Below are 19,530 nucleotides of genomic sequence, written 5' to 3'. Positions count from 1 at the left end.
GTGTCTATTTATGTTTGACTGGTTTTGATTCCAAGAAATCTAATTATATAACTGAGTAAAAAAAACAAGGTCAATATGAATTTATGATGGGGAATTAATGATTTTGGCCACTAGATGTCCATGTTAACCTCCAAACAAAATGTAATGTCATCAGATGTTCAACAAAATGTGATTTATTTCACTGTCGATGCACAAAACCAGCATTTAAAGAACATATTTTACATTATACTGAAAAGCTGCACAGGCAGCTTACACATTGCATGAGTATACACTACTGTGAGGTACATTAAGCATGTAATTACATTTTTTACCCTTCTTGGAATATCAAAATTTGCCATAAATCTCTATTTTTAATTCTAAATTACAGCATATACAGTTTGGGAACAAAAAAACACTCAAAACATGACAGTGGAAAACAATGAAACATAGCACAAAGGTGTCAGCTGACCTTTTTATGCTTTTGCTTTATACAAAACACAACTTATTGGACACCAAAAGTAGCATAACAAATCACTCTATCCCTACTATACCCATACTAACATCTTCTCCTGACTATAAATTTTATTTATTCCTCTTTTCAGTTGTTTCAACTTTCAATTCTTCACTGTAATTGTTCCATAAATTCAGCCCTTTATCCAAAACACAATGACTTTACATGATTCCTGTATACGGTATTCATGTATATTCTTCTCAAAGCTTTCTTGGAGTGATTTGTTTTTGACTTAATACATGATTTGTACTCTTTTAAAATCTTTATTACAAACAGTAGGATACAATCACCATAAAATTGATCTTCTTCTAATCTTGTTGCCTGACTAGTTTTAAGTGCTTCCCTCCAAAATGTTGGGAATATGGTTTTTTAAAATCAGAAATCCAGGGAATGTTTACAAATAAAATACATTTGTCACTGCCAGATATTCTAAAGTGAAAAGAACCTAAATAAACAACCAGAAACTGGCCTCCAATATAAACACAAATTGTGTAATAGGAAGTCTGTGTAAGTCTGCTCTGGCATCTCTATAAACTTCAGCCCTTCCCATTACCTTTAAAGGAGTGTGTACCCTGAACTAAATATGGAAATGCACTTTCACAGGATTTCGAAGAATGTCCCAGCCTCACAGTCCACTTTGATGATGCGAGTCTTTTGCAGTTCGTCACTGGTACCCCTCGCTGCAAGACTGTGAGTCCAGCCTCTTTGCACTGGGATTGATGCCTCCAGTGGCTTTTTGGTGAGCGGGGCGCGACAGGACAGCAGGACGTCAGCTTCGGCCCACAGGAATACTCGGCTTCTCACCTCAGCAGAGAAATCACACGACATCCTGACTGAAAACAAAAGGATTTACTTGCTAACACCATCGCCGTCTCCGAAGAAGCCAACCTTCACTGTTCTTCTCCACGGGTGTAGCAAGTTTTTGAGGCAATCATGTCCAGGAGAAAGGTGAGAGGCCTGACCCGTACGGGCCGCCAGGTCAGCGAGGACCCGGACCTGGACAACCTGCTGTCAACTCTGTCCCCCGAGGAGGTGGAGCAGCTGGAGAAGGACATGATGAAGGTGCCAGACCTCAACCCAGAAGATGGGAAGATCATCTTCCAAGGGGACGGTCAACCCGGCCAGCCGCCCATCAGCAACAATGTCCGGGACGCGACAACGCGAAGTGATGCCAAAGGGAGGCTCAGTCAGAGGGAACAGTCGTTTGAGGTTAGTGAGGACAAAAAACACTTTGATTTGCATGTTTTTAAGACACATGACTCTCTTCCTGTCTTTAAAATTGAGCTGCAGCAATATGACTTTGGATCAAAAACATATATGTGACTGATAGATTAATGCAGTACATAAAATCCACTGTTCCTGGCTATTCTAATCACAGCTTTTATGTGCTACTGTTTAAATTTCGCTTGAAGCAACTAGACTTCATGCACCCTGAGTCCAACAGTTCAAAAATAGTGGTCCCCAGAGTTGGCTTCTGTTCTAGGAAAAACATTGTTTTACCCTCTGAGGCTTTCTCACATCCTTAATCATCTTTTCACTAGCAGAGACGCTCAGAAAAACATACACTGGCATCTCTGTTATTCCCGTGATTTGCTATGAAAGTTATGTTGCCAATAGAAATAGAAAGCTCTTCTAGTTTGAGTGTCGGGGAGTAAAATTTCAAGAAGTTTGTGTGCTTAAAAGAGAGGCACTCCAGTGGATGGAGCGGCGGGCCTGCCGAGCTTCTTAATCCAGGCCTGATGGAATTCCTTGGTTGATTGCTCCTACGCTCACTGCCTTTTAAGGATACATCTGCCAGGGCCACGGCCTCGCACAGCAAAACAGATGGAGGCTCACAAATCAAACACTTAGCAAACTACTCGCTGTAAATGCATCCCTGCGCTTTAAAGGACGGTTCCTTCTCCTTTAGCTGACTGTAAACACACATGCCATATTGTGTCACAGAGGATGCGTGTGTTTACAGTGAGCAGATGGAAGAGAAGCTGATACACAGTGAGGAAATGCAGTATATGCTCAAATATTTGTACAATTAGATGTCATGCATACTGTATTACACTACACATGTCATTCAACATAGACTGTGTCAGTAGAGCAGCTTCTGTTATGTAAACTGTATACTAATGCTGTAAAGATGCAAAACACTTTCTATTAATCCTTGCAGTTGTATTATGCATGTTTGTGGTGTTATCATATTTGTGTATTTGCTCTCTCCATGTCACATTCTCTCATATTTGTTCTTCTGCAGGGTGAGCCAAAGAAACAGAGCCGGAAGCAGGAATACCTGAGGAAGATGGGCCTCAGCCAGGAGGGGAACGACGACGTGAAAGGAGGAGCGCAAAAACAAGCTGGTGTCTCAAGTGAAAGCGATGTCAAGGTGGAAGACAGAAACAGCAAAGGCCCTGAAAGTTCGAAAGAGGAGCGAAGTTGGAGATCGAGTCGAAACTGGAGGCAGGAGAGCAAGGAGAGCGAGACCAACGAAAAGGAGAAATGTGACGACAACAGGTTAAGAGACAGAAGAGAAAACAGAGAGAGCACTGGGAGCAAAACGAAGGATATGATCTCCAAGCTGCAAGAAAAAAAAGATGACAGCAAAGAGAAGGAAAGGAAAGAAGACTGCAGGAAAAGAGACGACAGCAAAACCAAAGACATAATCTCAAAGCTAAGAGAAAAAAGCGAGAAGGATGCGGGCAAGGAAAGGGAGAGGAAATCTGAGGGTATCAGGACGCAAGGGCTGGTCTCTAAAATGCTTGAGAAGCAGAGCAAGGCATCAGAAAGCCAGGCTCAAGAGAGTAAATCAGAGGAGACGAAGCCTAAGGAAGAGGAGAAAAAAGCTGAAGACAAAAAGAAACTCCAGCGACAACCATCCGAGAAGGGTGAGGTGCACGTGAAACATGACAAGGCAGAGAAAAGAACAGATAGAGAGGAGCTGGTTAACCACAGCGACCATGTCAAAGAGAAAGATAAGAAGATAGGCAACGAGAAGAAAGTCGAGGAGAAAAAAGGGAAAGAGGAAGACAGGAAAGTTAAAAACGCTGCTGAAACTGAGAAGCTTGGAAACTGCGTGGCCAAAAACAGCCCCAAGAGCAAGGCGAAGGAGCAAACGGAAGAGGACGAAGACTCGAGCATGTTTGATGAGCTGATGCAGCAGGTTCGAAGCAACGACCCCACCCTCACTGAGCTCAATGTCAACAACTCAGAAGTCATCAAAACCAAAACACTCATCGAGTTCGCAGAGGCTTTGCACAACAACACCCACATTAAGGCGGTTGCGCTGGCTAACTGCCGTGCCGACGACCACGTAGCGTACGCCATCGCCGGCACACTACGGAGCAACAAGACCATCACCAGCATCAACCTGGACTCCAACCATCTCACTGGCAAGGGCATCCTGTCTCTTATCCAGGCGCTGCAGCACAACGCCACGCTGACCGAGCTCCGATTCCAAAACCAGCGCCACATCTGCGGAGGGAAGACTGAGATGGAGATGACCAAGATCCTGAAAGAAAACACCACCCTGCTCAAGCTGGGCTACCACTTTGAGTTAGCAGGACCCAGGATGACCACAACGAACATACTGAGTCGCAACATGGACAGACAGAGGCAAAAGCGCCTGCTGGAGCAGAAGCAGGCCCAGGCCAACGGGGAGAAGAAGGGGACATTGGACGTACCCAAACCTGGAGGTGGAGGATCTCTGAGGAACTCACCCAAGGCTTCCCCTAAACCCTCCCCCATTCCTTCACCCATGCCTTCACCAAAGCTGACTCCCAGAAGAGGAGCTGGGGGTCCACCGCCACCTCCACCTCCTCCTGGGGGTGGACCTCCACCTCCTCCACCCCCTATGCTGGATGGCGACCGCTCAGGTGGCAGTAAGAACTCAAGGGACCAACTGCTCGCCTCGATCAGAGGAAGCAATATTAAACAACTGAAGAAGGTACGTTAGAAGAAGTTTATGGAGAGCTTTGCTCGGTCGCACTGCATTCAAATAACTACTTGTTTTTTTTTCCGCAGGTGCCGGTGCCAAAGTGGCTGCAGTAATAGTTCCTGTTGGAATATAAAGTGACAAAGAAGAGCGAGGGAGAACGGACATCTCACCAGGTTCAGGTTTTCTACAAGATAAACTCGACATCCCTACGGCCGCTTGGAGAGCTGTGCTGTGGGACTGACGGAGAAAGTGAAACATGAGATGGTTGGATGACTAGCCCTCACTATGAGTTCTCCCCTCAAAACACTGGACCAAAAGGACTCTGTGGAGAATGAGTGATGCAGGGCTCTCTATAAGAGAGAGCGCCTTGAGTTAGTGGCTGTTTGTCTTACGCTCATACTGACGCTTTGCTGGTTATTTGCACTAGATAATATGAAGCCGATCATATAACATGTTGGCTTGTATAATGCATCTGAATGTGAGCGTGGTGGAAGAGTGCTTAATGAGAGATTCAAATAACTCTTTATAAAAATTATTATATACAAAAATCTATCATTGATATAGTGAACATTAATTTGACCATTTATTTATTTGTGGAGAGGGAATCCACCTTATATGTGTCAGTTGTAAATCTGTTCAAACTGGGAATTTTGAAATGGCAGAAATATCAGGGAATTAACTAACATGGCGGCCTGACTTAAGAAAATCTGGGTAAGACAAAAACAAAAAGGTCAAGTTGGTCTTTGATTGTGCGTCTCATTGTCAAATCTCAAGACATCTCAGGCAGGTTTGGAAAGCAGCCCAGTGGAATCCTGGTGCGTGACGAAGGATTTTTAGCATGGAAATAATTACATAATGCATTTTTTTCAGGAAGTGCAAATGGCTGTCCTTCAGTATCTGATGTTGTGTTTTGTACAGAATCATTCTAGCCTGGGTGTTTGACCATCTTACTTAACTTTTGTGTAATTCAGCTACATGTCTTAACCGTCGGGGGGGGGGGGGGGACCAGGCCTAAAGCAACCCTCTGGGTGATTCATGCCATACTTTTAAGTGAATGTCATTCCTAAAGGAAGTTCATTGTGATAAACAAAAATCAGAGTGGTGCAATGAAGGACACACGTCTTGTTACACATGTCTTTCTTACAGAGCCTGTATGTCTTCAATAAAAGATCCTGTTATGTTTGCATGTGCAGTGTTATGCCTGTTTGATAGCAAAAGGGGAATGGCGTCAGTGTATGCTAAGAAAAAAACACAGCTGATTTTTTATTTTTTCAGTAAGTTAAATCAAGTTATGTGTGTGTTAATCCATCGGCCTGCCATTAATTTCTGCCGGTTTATGGTCTATATGGAATCACACGCTGTGAATAATATACTGAGGTATTTCCACAGTGTACATTCCTCTCCAGATGTAGTTGTTGCTAGGAAAACATAATAGTTACAAAGCCATATATAGATATGTATCCATAGCCAACACCCAACCTGAACTATAAATGATATTTTAAGGACTTACAGTCTTGACACCTGACTTACATAAAACTCAGAGATGTGTTTACCTATTGTTGCTGTACCAAATGTTGTATTTCAGAGTTTGACATTATAAAGAGCTGTTTTCATTTTTACACGTTCCTTAAATCTGAGTTTAAGACGTATGCCTGCAAGTTAGACTATTTGACATCACAACTACTTTGGAGGCCAGTTGTGGTTCAGTGCACAACTTGTAGTTTAACTTTTCAAAGAAAGAAGCCTTTATTGTCACAAATGCATTTTGACAGCACTGTGAAATTGTTTTTTCATGTATCCCAACTGGGGTCAGAGTGCAGGGTCAGTCACGGTACAGCACTTCTAAAGCAGGAAGGGCTAATAGGTGCCTTGCTCAAGGGCCTGACAGTGGCCACATCAGGGTTTGAACCTCTAACCTTCAGATCAGTAGTCCAGAAACTTACGCATTGCACGGCCAGAATGAATGTTCAAATGAACAATATTTGCATATTGCCAGATTTCTGATTCTACAACAGGGACTTGATTTAATTTGAAGAATTTTTGGAGGTACATGAACATTTTTTAGAAGAAAAACATGTCACAAATTCAAGTCACAAATGTTCTATGTAGAAAAGCATTTTAAAAAATGTTTGGAAGGTAGTTGAATTAATTTGAACAATTTATAATCACCCATTATTATCTTTGCACAGCAGGCAAGGAATAGCTCTTCCAGTATCTGTTGCTTTTTACATTACTTGTTTAAAGCTGCATGGAATCATTGATAGTTTTGTAACATCTACCCATCGGCTGGAAAGGTGGCCGTCATCCTGAGTGTTCAGAGAAAAAGAGGAGAGCAGCAGCAGGTCAGTTTATCTCACCATAGCCTTGCCTCAGTCTCTGCATCCATGAAATGCCTATATTTGGTCATTTCTAAATGAAGGCTTGCTCTTGCAAGTCATTCCTTTCTCCTTCCTAATAATGGGCTGCAGGCCAAATGTCTTTCTCTCAGCTGTAGCTGCTCCTCTGACCAACAGCACTGGTCTCAGTTGGAGGAAAAAGAGGGGAAGGAATGAAAATGTTGAGATTACTGGTTATTCGGTGCCAACAGTGGGGCTCTCAGGAGAACATGGTCATCGTTTGTTTGTAGAAAAGACCTTGGTTGACAAAGTTTAATATAGTTTTAAATGTGTCTTATGGCTCACTGCCCTTGGTTGCATGGCTGGATTATTTAGCGTGTCACCACTACCCTTTCCTCGAATAGGACATGAAACCAGATTTGCTTTGTGGCAGTCTGATTCAAAAGAAATGATCTGAGAACAGACACCACGGAAGGAGCTGATATCATTTTGAGCCAGGATCAGAAAATAAAGCATGCATCTTTACCTGTAAGATGATATTTTACTTTCGCCAAATAAATTAACAATTAATCACAGTACAGCAAACCAAACGCCAAACTTTGAGGCTGGGTTTTGATGACAAACTAACTGCTATTTGATCAGTGTTGTTCAGTTACTTCTTTGTTCTTTGTCTACATTGATCCTACAGTTTTGTACAAGGGATAAAGTCAGAAATAACTGGCTGAAACCCGAAACAGACAAATATGTGCCTTTAAACAATATAGCACTCATCATCCACTCCTTCCAAAACCAGCCAACTAAATAAACAAATAAAAATAGATGAATATAAAAGGAATTAATTAAATCAAATAATACAAAATCCTGAGGAATATTTTGTTGATCAAACCACTGAATTCCCTATAAATAAAACACAGTGGGGGCACAGCAGTGTGCCATTTTCTTGCTTGGAAAATCTAAGTTTTTTTGTCCAGTGCTTTCATAAAATTTCATGAATGTGCTATCTGTTTTTCCTCCATTTTCTTCTCCTTTTTCTTACTCCATAGGAGGTTTTATATTGCTTCTGTCGACCAAAATGTAAACACATTGCACAGTCTAGCTATCTCCATGACAGATTCTGGCAGAATTCATGTTGATGTCATCACCAAATCTTTGTTATTTCAGTGTTGTTGCTCCTCAGATCTGGAACAGCCTTCTGTAAATTATCAGGGAGGCCGAATCAGATATTATATCTCAAATTCCATTCATTTTCTTCCTTTCCTCTAACTTTGAAAAGTGATTGCCTGCCTGATAGATCTATGATAAGAAGATCAACTTTACATTTAATTGTGAAAGCATGCCTTGCTCTTGCCTTCTTTGACGTACAGGTTTATTTCCATGTTAGGGCTGATAAAAAATATTACTTTCAGTGTTGATAAATCAATTCATTTTTTTCTCGATTAACTGATTGTTTGGTCTACAAAATGTAAGAAACTTATTTTTAAAATTTCAGTGTTTCAAAAGCCCAACAGGATGCATTAATGTATTGTTTTGTTCATCCATTCATTTATTTTTATCCATCTGCCAGCAATGCTTTCCAGCTCCTTCTGGGGACCATGGCCAGATAAGATATGTGATACCACCAACAAGTTCTGGGTCTCCTCCCAGTTAACCTTCAAACGGTTTATTTTGCCCCAGTGTCATTTATTTTACTGTCAAGGAGGAGAAAAAAAAAACAGAAACCTTACATTTTTAGAAGCTGGACAAAAGTGAAAAGGCAAAATAGTTGGTGACTAGCTGAAAAATAATCAATAAAGCTATTAATCATTGCAGCTCTAGTCTTTGTCCCCCATTGAACGTTTTCACAGTGGGTACTGTGACTTGTGATCAATGGAAATTAGCCATCATTACATCTGTGTCAGGCGTTTTTTTTTCCAATAAATAAAGGAATATGCCTTTTAAGTTTATATTAAAGGAATAATAATGGCTATTAAATGTGGTGTCAAAAAGTTAGTAAAAGTAGTCTTTTGAAAAATGATTTATTTATTGCCTAATTTATTTACCAGGATTTATTTTTGATCCATATTTCATTGTTTCATTCAAATGATTTATATATTATTTTTATATATGTAAAGATAAAAGAAAATGACATTTTAATTGTTTTAATTAAAAGTAAAAGTGTCTTTCATGCCTTGAAAATGTTCGTTTTGTTGTTTTGATCTCTGACCCCTGCACTACTGGTGCTGAGTACGGAGGCCGCGGTGTTCCAAAAATGTTGTAAACTCATATCACTAACTGCATAACAAAATTAAAAGCTGCTTCATTGTAAGGTATTGTCCTCCAAGAAGACAAGTTCTCGTGATATATCGCGCTGAAAATTGATCTTTTACGTGGAGCTTCTTGAAAAAACACACGAAATGCCTTTAAGCCGGCACGCTGCGTTGTTACATCAGGTGATCTAAAAGCGTTACGTCAGTGGTAACAGCGAAAGAACAAAATGGAGGAATATGCCAGAGAACCATGGTGAGTCCTAAACACAAAACAGAATATCAATTTTAAGCAGTATTTCAATTTGTCCTGTCTGTGACTCATTTTAAGTAACTTCAGTGTGACGTGTGCGTCGCTATTTTGTTAGGTTACAACACGCGGCATGATCCTAAACACCTGAAATCCGGCTAGCTGACTTACCCTAGCATAAATGCTAACTTTACATAGGATTGCATTGGCGCTGTGTACTAGCATCAGACCCAAACGGCTAAATCACGTTGTTAGTGACCTTGTCGGCTTCGTCGCCCACATGTGGCACATTCAGTTTACTTACTCCAATGTCTGAGTTTCTACAAAGTTATAGACGATCTGCAGTGAATGTTATAGGCCTGTGTGGCAGTTGTATCTGGTTGGGAAAAGTTAAATCAGTCTGTCCGTGATATGGCTTTACCGCATTGGTAAGCTAGCTGGATTAGCAACCTGTGTGCTATCTGTTGGGGACAGCCTGAGGAGTTCACAACAACCGGAGAATGATACTTAGAACCAAGTCCAGTTTATCGGGAAACTGAAGCAGACTGTAGAAAATTCTAAATATAGTGTAAATGATGAGTTATGGTAATTTATTTTGCCCGTAGTTTCACGCTGAGGTTTACTTATTACCAGTCCCAGTGATACATTGTGTAATAACAAGCAGATGATTAAAGGGAAGTCCAGAAATCTACTCTTTCATCTTATGCTTAACTGGGACTGAACAGTTAATCAAAATGTTTTTGAAATCACAATATGGAAAAGTGGAATATTCAAAACGCAGGATCTTTTTCCTAAACGTTAAAGGTATGAAAACGTGCTACTGTAAATATAGCATTGTAGTGCTACAGAGATGGCCTGGCCTGTAAATCATATTTTACATATGTACAACAGCAACTGTGTTTTGTGTGGACTTCAGTAGTGACTCATATTGCAATATCTGCCATAATTTTTTTGTACATCATTCAGCCCTTCCACTAGACGATGAGCATAACTTAAATAGAAGACTTGACTTTGCATATATTTGCTGTGTCCTGTATATATTTGTATTTGATAATATTAAGCAAGAATAAGCCAGTACGTGTTCCTCTTCCATTGCTTGTGGTTTCCCAAATCATCTATGTATACTAAGAATTTTCAGATGTTGTTATGTTGGCACATGTAACTTTATGCTGTGGACAGTGTGGGATAATAATCTTTACTAATTGCTGTGATCTGCTTTCAGCCCCTGGAGGATTGTGGACGACTGTGGCGGAGCTTTCACTATGGGAGCTATCGGAGGAGGAATATTTCAGGCAGTAAAGGGCTTCAGAAATGCACCCTCAGTAAGTTCACTCATGCGATTTAAGGATGTGCTTTGCTGCCTGAAGACAATATTTATGACATCCTTCTACAAATCATACTAAATACAGCATATGACAGGTTTGACACATGTGCTATGTGGCAGGGAAGCCATTCAAGGGACTGGGTGAGAGGTTCAATGTCTTGCCCAAGGACAATTCAACATATGACAGAGGGACCTCGTCAGTGTTTGGCTTAAACTGAGAAATAGCTTTTTAACACACATAACACTGGAAAACTTCTGTTTTTCTAGTTTAGAATAGAAGATTCTTTACATTATTTTTTGGTTTAGTACACTTTTTAAAATTCCAGGAGTTATGACATAATTCCAAAGGTCTTTACTGACAATGACTTTCCATTGATCTGTGTTTTCACCGGTCTGTTTTGTAGGGGATGAGCCACAGAATGAGGGGTAGCTTGACTGCCATCAAGACCCGAGCCCCACAGCTCGGAGGTAAGAAAAAATGCCAAACTGCTGGATAGATCATTGTTTATTCATTTGTAATGGGCTGTAATCAGCTTGTTGTTAACAATGTTTTAGAATCCTGCTGTTGGTAACTTTTAGTTGATTAACTAAGCTATTCAGTCTTTTTTGCTGATGTCTGTATGAAGTATATGAAGAGTTCTTTTGCAAAAACAGATAACTCCGTTTTGATAAATTGTCAGAAAACCTTATATTTTATTGTTTGCTTGAGATAATATCAAACTGAAGATTTGACTCAGTAGAAAAATACATGACAAAATATAGAATAAATAAATTATTAGTGTTGTTATTATTATCTAAAGTAAACAATAAAAAAATGAGTTTTCTGAAAATTTATAAAACAGAGTTACCTGTTTTTGCAAATGAACTCTTCATATTAGTAGGGCTGAGTACCGAACTTCGGTTCTTTAATGGCACCGACCGAAATGTTTCGGTACTAATGAGTATCGAAATAAGCCTCGTCTTTCGGTTCCATGTTCCGGTACTTATCACGTGATTATGATAAAGCAAACCTGTGATTGGCTGTAACATTACACGTGATTGCGGCAAGCCGGAAAAAAGCATGCTGCCCGCTCACAGACAGGTTTCACGTTAGGTACATTGAATTTACTGCAGTTGTTTAGCATGTCGTCGAAGTGGGAAAAGATGCCTCTGAGGTCTAAAACGTGGCTCTACTTTTGTAAAATGGACGCTGTAACAGGAGAACCTGTCTGCGGCTCTGCTCAGCACAATAACCACGGCAGTTCGGCCAATGCAGACAAAAGTCTTTTATTCACCACACCGTCTCAATGTAAATAAAACAGTCTCTCTTCCTTGCCCGGCGCTACACCGGACCTCGTCCGGTAAACAGTCTCAACGTCCGCCGGTTCTCCTCCGGTAAACAGTCTCAGCGTCAGCCGGATCTCCACAGGATCTCGTTCGATAAGCTGCCCGCTCCACCGGACCTCGTCCTGTCCGCTGTCCTCCACTCGTCCGTTCCCCCGTCCTCTCTGTCCGTCTGTCTTTTGTCCTCTGCTTCAGTCTGTTACTGCCGAGAGAATCAGGTGAGTCTAATTGGTGCCAGCTGCGCTAATTAACCTGACGCTGGTTCCACACACTCTCCTCCACACCTCTCCCCTCTGCAGCTGAGCTCTCCCACGCCCATCGCCACAGACGCCAATAGTGCGCGGTGCAGTATATGCCAAAGCGGGTGGTAAACTCCATCTAAGGCTAAATACCGGCACGAGACCGATAGTCGACAAGTACCTTAAGGGAAAGTTGACAAGAACTTTGAAGAGAGAGTTCAAGAGGGTGTGAAACCGTTAAGAGGTAAACGGGTGGGGTCCGCGCAGTCCGCCCGGGAGATTCAACTCGGCGGGCCAGGGGCGGCCGCTCGGTGCGGGAGGATCCCCTCGCGGGACCTCTCACCGGGTGCGGGCCGTCCCCCGCCTGGCGCATTTCCTCCGCGGCGGTGCGCCGCGACCGGCTCCGGGTCGGCCAGGAAGGGTCCGGGCCGAAGGTGGCTCAGAATGTACTGAACTGTACATTGCTTGCAAATGTTCTTTTGCACTGGAAATCACTGGAAAATTAAACTCAAGATGTGAAAAGTAATGTGTAATGCAATTTTCATTCAGTTAGAGTATATATTGTAAAACTGGTATCGAAAAAAGTATCGTTTAGGAACCGGTATCGAAGTGAAGGTATCGGAATTGGTACCGGTATCGAAACTTTTAGATTGATACCCAGCCCTACATATTAGTATATTGCAGTCAGTCAAAACATGGAGAAATATAAAACTTCAGAAGCCTTTCTTTGAGCACAGACAGAAGCTGTATGGAAGCTTTGATGCTGTTTTCTACTTTGAAAATATGGTGCTATTGGAAATCCTCTGTAATGTGAAGTATCGTTTTGAGTACTAGTTAACAGTTTTTTATTGAGGAGATAACAGTCACTGTTCAAATGCTACAGTTTGGGAGCGCCTATCAAAGTGTAAAGCATGTCTTAACTGTTTGTTTACTCCTGTGAATCTTTGCTTGGGTTGCAGGTAGCTTCGCAGTATGGGGAGGCCTCTTCTCCATGATTGACTGTGGTTTAGTAAAAGTCAGAGGGAAGGAGGATCCCTGGAACTCAATAACTAGTGGGGCCATGACGGGAGCTATTCTCGCTGCAAGAAGTGAGTAAACGCAGAGGAAGCTGCCAAATGACAGCAGAAAGCAGACGCATGCCTCATATAAATGGCAAATGTTGCTACTGTACAACTCAACTTGTTGCAATTCCACCGGCATACATCCTAAAGACTAGTCATCAGCTGAGGTTTCACATTAGATAAACAGGGCTCACAAATGAATTGCATTAATACTGGATGATGGCTGTATTTAGGAAAGTGTCTTTGCTGACTCAATAACATCAGGAACTTTCCATCTCAAGCATAGTGAAGCAATACACCAACAGTTCAGTACCCTGACATCATCCCATTCAAAGTGAATGAGAACAAGGCTTTGAAGACTGACGCGTCTGCTTCTTGCTTCTACCTAAGTCTTTGCTAGTCACGTTTCGATGTTATCAGTACTTCTAGAGCGCTTGCACCTGCCTATTGGTGCAGTTTCTCCTTCTTTTAATTTGGTGAAGATGCATTACAGTGCTTCCCCTTAAAAATCAGATGTTCTTTTCAATTACACACGTGGACAAAATTGTTGGTACCCCTCAGTTAAAGAAGGAAAAACCCACAATTCTCACTGAAATCACTTGAAACTCACAAAAGTAACAATAAATAAAAATTTATTGAAAATTAAATTATCAAAATCAGCCATCACTTTTGAATTGTTGATTAACATAATTATTTAAAAAAACAAACTAATGAAATAGGGCTGGACAAAAATGATGGTACCCATAACTTAATATTTTGTTGCACAACCTTTTGAGGCAATCACTGCAATTAAACGATTTCTGTATTTGTCAATGAGCGTTCTGCAGCTGTCAACAGGTATTTTGGCCCACTCCTCATGAGCAAACAGCTCCAGTTGTCTCAGGTTTGATGGGTGTCTTCTCCAAATGGCATGTTTCAGCTCCTTCCACATATGTTCAATGGGATTCAGATCTGGGCTCATAGAAGGCCACTTTAGAATAGTCCAACGCTTTTCTCTCAGCCATTCTTGGGTGTTTTTGGCTGTGTGTTTTGGATCGTTGTCCTGTTGGAAGACCCATGACCTGCGACTGAGACCAAGCTTTCTGACACTAGGCAGCACATTTCTCTCCAGAATGCCTTGATAGTCTTCAGATTTCATCGTACCTTGCACACTTTCAAGACACCCTGTGCCAGATGCAGCAAAGCAGCCCCAAAACATTACTGAGCCTCCTCCATGTTTCACCGTAGGGACAGTGTTCTTTTCTTCGTATGCTTGGTTTTTGAGTCTATGAACATAGAGTTGATGTGCCTTACCAAAAAGCTCCAGTTTGGTCTCATCTGTCCAAAGGACATTCTCCCAGAAGCTTTGTGGCTTGTCAACATGCATTTTTGCAAATTCCAGTCTGGCTTTTTTATGAGTTTTTTTCAGCAGTGGTGTCCTCCTTGGTCGTCTCCCATGAAGTCCACTTTGGCTCAAACAACGACGAATGGTGCGATCTGACACTGATGTACCTTGGCCTTGGAGTTCACCTTTAATTTCTTTGGAGGTTGCTCTGGGCTCTTTGGATACAATTCCAACGATCCGTCTCTTCAATTTGTCATCAATTTTCCTCTTGTGGCCACGTCCAGGGAGGTTGGCTACTGTCCCGTGGGTCTTGAACTTCTGAATAATATGAGCCACTGTTGTCACAGGAACTTCAAGCTGTTTAGAGATGGTCTTATAGCCTTTACGTTTAAGATGTTTGTCTATCATTTTTTTTCGGATGTCCTGGGACAATTCTCTCCTTCGCTTTCTGTTGTCCATGTTCAGTGTGGTACACACCTTTTCACCAAACAGCAGGGTGACTACTTGTCTCCCTTTAAATAGGCAGACTGACTGATTATGAGTTTGGAAACACCTGTGATGTCAATTAAATGACACACCTGAGTTAATCATGTCACTCTGGTCAAATAGTTTTCAATCTTTTATAGAGGTACCATCATTTTTGTCCAGGCCTGTTTCAATAGTTTGTTTTTTTAAATAATTATGTTAATCAACAATTCAAAAGTAATGGCTGTTTTTGATGATTTAATTTTCAATAAATTTTTATTTATTGTTACTTTTGTGAGTTTCAAGTGATTTCAGTGAGAATTGTGGGTTTTTCCTTCTTTAACTGAGGGGTACCAACAATTTTGTCCACGTGTGTATATATTCCATTTTCACAAGATTTTTAACCTTCAGACTTTAGTGGGTTCTTATAATAGTTTCAAAAAGACAGTGTTTCAAGGTGTAGGGTACATTTCAATATATGTGTATAAATCTTATCAATTCAGTTTTAGCTGTGCAGTTTTGAAACATCAAATGTTATCTGTTGGGATTTGTAGAAATGCATTTTAAACAGCCAGAATGTGACTTCGGTAAAGGCTGCCAAACTGGACGTGGACATGACTGGCACTGCTGACTGTGGAACATTTTAAGCTGTCACAGAAAAGCTTTTTTTTTTTCAGATTTTCCTTCAGTGAATTAGAGGAACTGGAGTTTGTGAGATGTGTTGTGACTGAGCTCCATAATTCACTTTTACTCATTCCCATCCATTTTTAATGGCCTCACAATGCCTAGCAATTACCCACACAGGTGTTCTTTTTTCTTTTTTGTCTAATCATTCCTCTACTCAGCACTGTGTGAGCACAGAACAAACATGATTTATGTTTTTTTATTACCCATCTGTTTATTTTATTGCAGTGAAAAGGGTGACAGAACGTACAGCTTATTTGCTTATGGACTTGAGGGAGCTCCTGTAATTACCAGGAGCTATTGAATCTACATCTTATCTGATATGTGGATAGTAACACACTGTTCCTGTGTAGACGGACCAGTTGCCATGTTTGGGTCTGCAGCCATGGGAGGTATTCTGCTGGCATTGATAGAGGGCGCTGGAATCCTGCTCACTAGGTTTGCCTCTTCACAGTTCCCAACTGGTGAGTAAACTGGAAATGGAAAAAGAACACAATGTGATAAATCACTATATTTAAGTCATTCTCCTTCATATAAAGTGACTAAATTATGTTCATCGGCGTAACTCATGTGGACAAAGAAACGTTTTAGCAGAAGGCAGGTATACATGTGATGTGCTAGTTGGAGTGAAAATATTTTTTTTTCACATTTCATTCAGAACTAAGTAAACTATCCAGGCATAAATGAGTCCTTATTTGAAAGATGATGTCTGCTGTGGCAAATAAGAATACTGATTGCACAGCAGCTTCACCTCTGGTTGTCATACACCTGACCTGTTTGTTTTTGTTGACTGTACTGTTCTGTCATTAGTCACAGCACTACCTGCTGGCTTGCTTTGCACTAAAATAGCATCCAGTCACCATGCCGTAGTAATATGAATTATAAATACCAGATCTACTATGTTAACTGTGACAGAAGTCCTGCTTGAACAACATGTATTTTCTGTTTAACCGTTAACTTTACAAGCAAAAGTGTAATTAATGGCCTTTCTAATGGAACTGTTCTATTTAGGACACTCGGGTAGCACAGTTGAAGTGTTTAGCTGTTGTGCTTTTCCTGCTAGAACAACTCACAATGTCTGCTGTCCCAGTTTGATAGCGCATATTAATTAAATCCTACTTTATAGACTGTATTTGCACAGGTAATACCACACAGAAAATGTATTACATTAGAGGGTTGATACAGTGTTGTGCTAAAGGAACACATGAAGACATCTCACCAACAAAAGACCTAAATCATTTGCAACCAAAATACGATTTTGTGAATGAATTAAAGAAAAGGAATACATTAGCACAGCAGACAAAATCAATTAAAAGAAAGATTGAAAAACATCAGTTATATTTTGCAACAATAAAATAAATACAAACTAAATGGTTCACTTGCTTAAAGCGGGTTTATTTCTAATAAAATATATATTTACTAAGGAAATGTGAGGAGAACTGCAATGTGTGCAGTAATAGTTAAGTCCTTGCAGTCAGCATGCACAAAATCAGTATTTTCGTATGTGCGCTGTCACACATGGCTTTATATTTCCATTTCCACGTGAACTACACAATGACACAGGATATGTTTTTTTCAAAATTTTACAGTCAGTTGTAGTTTTTATGGCACTGTGCAGCTCTTCCACTACCTTTGTGTTTTGCGTAATGGAACAATAGCACACATTTACATCAGTTCATCCATTTTAAAATCAAGTAGTTTTTCTCTTGCATACTTTTTGTCAATAATTACATCTGAATTATCTTGTTGATTGACAAAGAATATCTATAGCAGTTCTCATACATGACTAGAGGAAATAGTAAAATGAAAACAAAATGTGAAATTTGACAGAGATTGCTTTTCTGTTGCAAATTTTTCACTGGTAGATTGACAGTTAATCTCAATATTGGCATTTTTAAAGAATATATTCTATAATAAAATAGAATAAGCACACCATAAATGACCATACTCAAAATCTGCTTAGAAGTGAAGTTAGCATTAATGTATTGCTTTAGTTGTTCTTTTAAACCTACAGTTGCCTCTCATTTCATTGTTTTTTATGTTTTTTCCTTTTCTCCAGGGCCTCAGTTCGCAGAGGAACCTGCCCCTGCCCCCATGTCTGCCCCTTCCTTTGGAGACTACAGACAATATCAGTGAGATTACTCCCCCCTTCTTTATCCACTAGGCCTTTTTGAATTCCTTGCTGAAGTTACAGAGAAGAAATGGTGATGCAAACAACACACGCGAGTCAAAACTGCACCCAACTCTATGGACTGTCTGAGAAGTGAATGACAAAACACATCTTCATTTTCCTTCTTTGAAGAGCCATGTACAGATCTGCCTTTTGCCATTCTCAGCCTTGTCATGTGCACCAGTTTCACCCAACGGTAGTTAAATACAGACATGTGATGAGAGTTGCTTGTGGGGACGAGGTGTGCTTTCTTATTTTGCTGACATACAGTGTGTTGTGCATGTATCCCGACAGTCGAGCTCTGGTAGTGTTGAATATAGCAACAACTCACGTCACACATGGAACATAATGAATTATATGATGCTTCTGTCTTTATACAGTAAAGGATTTCCGCTTGTATTCAGTTATGTTAGTCGTTATTTGCCTTTAATGTCAAATATTAAAGGCAGCAAACCTTAGCTGGCTTTTGTATGTGATTTTATTCAGACTCATGAAGGCAAACATCCATCAGACACATTGTCATTCCCTCATTATTAGTTTGTTTTAAAGTGATCTATTTATTTTATATTGTAAAGAGTTGTGTCAGATTGTTCTATTTTATGTGACGGTGATTTTACATTCAACAAAGGTGTAGAAAAGACTGTGGGATGGCACAGGCAGTTCAAATGAATGGAGAAACTCAAGCAAGGGATTGATCCATATTGTATAAAATCTCTATGACAGATTGTACTATGGTACAATAAAGAAATACGTTGTAAAGTGTGTCTGTTGGAGCCTTATGTATTTATTTATACCATGCGTAATGGTGTGGATTCTGGGCCCAGAATTCATGCTGGATGAACAACATCGACTGTCCCCACTAGAGGGAACTCCTTGCAAAAACATCCACACCGGTCCTGCTCTCTTTCCTCGCCTGAAATTTCACAGCTGACTCCACAGAGATGTTTACAGAAGACACATAAGGTAGCACTTTTCTCTCACATTCCTGTATGTTTGTGTCACACACCTGCTGTCTCTTAACTCCGTGCACTTACGGGTGAAGGACGAAAAAGTGGCCGTAAAAGGACCGTGATGCCACTTCAGCCAGTTGATGTATGTGAGGGATCAGGGATTGTTTACTCACGGCAGAGCTGTACGCTTAAGTCACTACAATGAGACAATCCTCTAGTTTTGATGTCATAAATTCCCAGAACAATAAATAAAGGTAAAGAAAAGACAGCACCAGCAGATGTTCATTACCAGGTCTAGTACTTTGAATTATTATTGTTTTCTTTAAGAATGAATCATTTGGTCTGTGGATTGTGAAAACTTATGTGAAAGCATAGCTATCACATGCTTATTTGGTCATACAGTCTCAATGCCACCCAAAATCTGTATATTTTCAGTGAAGAAAACTGCAAATTTTCATATTGGAGGAGCAGAAGTATATTTTTTGACATGGTTGCACTTGAGAAAAAAATCACTTCCTGAATGCTAAATCTGTGTTCAAACTTGTTCACGATTAATCACTTGTGTCTCTTGTTAATAAATTCAATATTAACGGCTTTGAAAGAACTTTAAGAGAAGACATGAAGCTGATTTGAAAGGTTTTTTTATCCAGACAAGTGACCTTACTTGGACTTGTGCAGTGACAACACGTGTTAAAATGTGAAGCAAATGCGCACACGTGAGAACCTGAAACTAACAGATGTTTAGGTTT

General features: G+C 40.5%; 2 protein-coding genes across 2 annotated transcripts; both read left to right on the top strand.

The window, feature by feature from the left end:
* Window positions 1-126: 126 nt before the first annotated feature.
* lmod1b (leiomodin 1b (smooth muscle)) lies at window positions 127-5,598 on the top strand. The gene is made up of 3 exons (XM_022202345.2): window positions 127-1,699; window positions 2,736-4,421; window positions 4,499-5,598. The coding sequence occupies exons 1-3, from the start codon at window positions 1,424-1,426 to the stop codon at window positions 4,523-4,525; spliced, it is 1,989 nt and encodes a 662-aa protein (XP_022058037.2). The 5' UTR covers window positions 127-1,423; the 3' UTR covers window positions 4,526-5,598.
* A 3,497-nt stretch (window positions 5,599-9,095) lies between these two features.
* On the top strand, window positions 9,096-18,595 carry timm17a (translocase of inner mitochondrial membrane 17 homolog A (yeast)). The gene is made up of 6 exons (XM_022202103.2): window positions 9,096-9,247; window positions 10,464-10,563; window positions 10,970-11,033; window positions 13,087-13,215; window positions 16,015-16,125; window positions 17,721-18,595. The coding sequence occupies exons 1-6, from the start codon at window positions 9,222-9,224 to the stop codon at window positions 17,795-17,797; spliced, it is 507 nt and encodes a 168-aa protein (XP_022057795.1). The 5' UTR covers window positions 9,096-9,221; the 3' UTR covers window positions 17,798-18,595.
* Window positions 18,596-19,530: the final 935 nt, after the last annotated feature.

This window comes from Acanthochromis polyacanthus, chromosome 5, assembly GCF_021347895.1.
Source record: "Acanthochromis polyacanthus isolate Apoly-LR-REF ecotype Palm Island chromosome 5, KAUST_Apoly_ChrSc, whole genome shotgun sequence".
In the NCBI taxonomy this organism is placed as follows: Eukaryota; Metazoa; Chordata; class Actinopteri; family Pomacentridae; genus Acanthochromis; species Acanthochromis polyacanthus.
Note: the sequence above shows the minus strand (reverse complement) of the source record. Positions and strands in the feature narration are given on the sequence as shown.

What these genes read in the sequence shown, in the direction of transcription:
- lmod1b (XM_022202345.2), top strand. Translation starts at nt 1,424, where the DNA reads ATGTCCAGGAGAAAGGTGAGAGGCCTGACCCGTACGGGCCGCCAGGTC. An exon ending in AGAGGGAACAGTCGTTTGAG is followed by an intron (nt 1,700 to 2,735) that starts GTTAGTGAGGAC and finishes GTTCTTCTGCAG; the next exon opens with GGTGAGCCAAAGAAACAGAG. An exon ending in ATATTAAACAACTGAAGAAG is followed by an intron (nt 4,422 to 4,498) that starts GTACGTTAGAAG and finishes TTTTTTCCGCAG; the next exon opens with GTGCCGGTGCCAAAGTGGCT.
- timm17a (XM_022202103.2), top strand. Translation starts at nt 9,222, where the DNA reads ATGGAGGAATATGCCAGAGAACCATG. An exon ending in AGCTATTCTCGCTGCAAGAA is followed by an intron (nt 13,216 to 16,014) that starts GTGAGTAAACGC and finishes GTTCCTGTGTAG; the next exon opens with ACGGACCAGTTGCCATGTTT. An exon ending in CTCTTCACAGTTCCCAACTG is followed by an intron (nt 16,126 to 17,720) that starts GTGAGTAAACTG and finishes CCTTTTCTCCAG; the next exon opens with GGCCTCAGTTCGCAGAGGAA.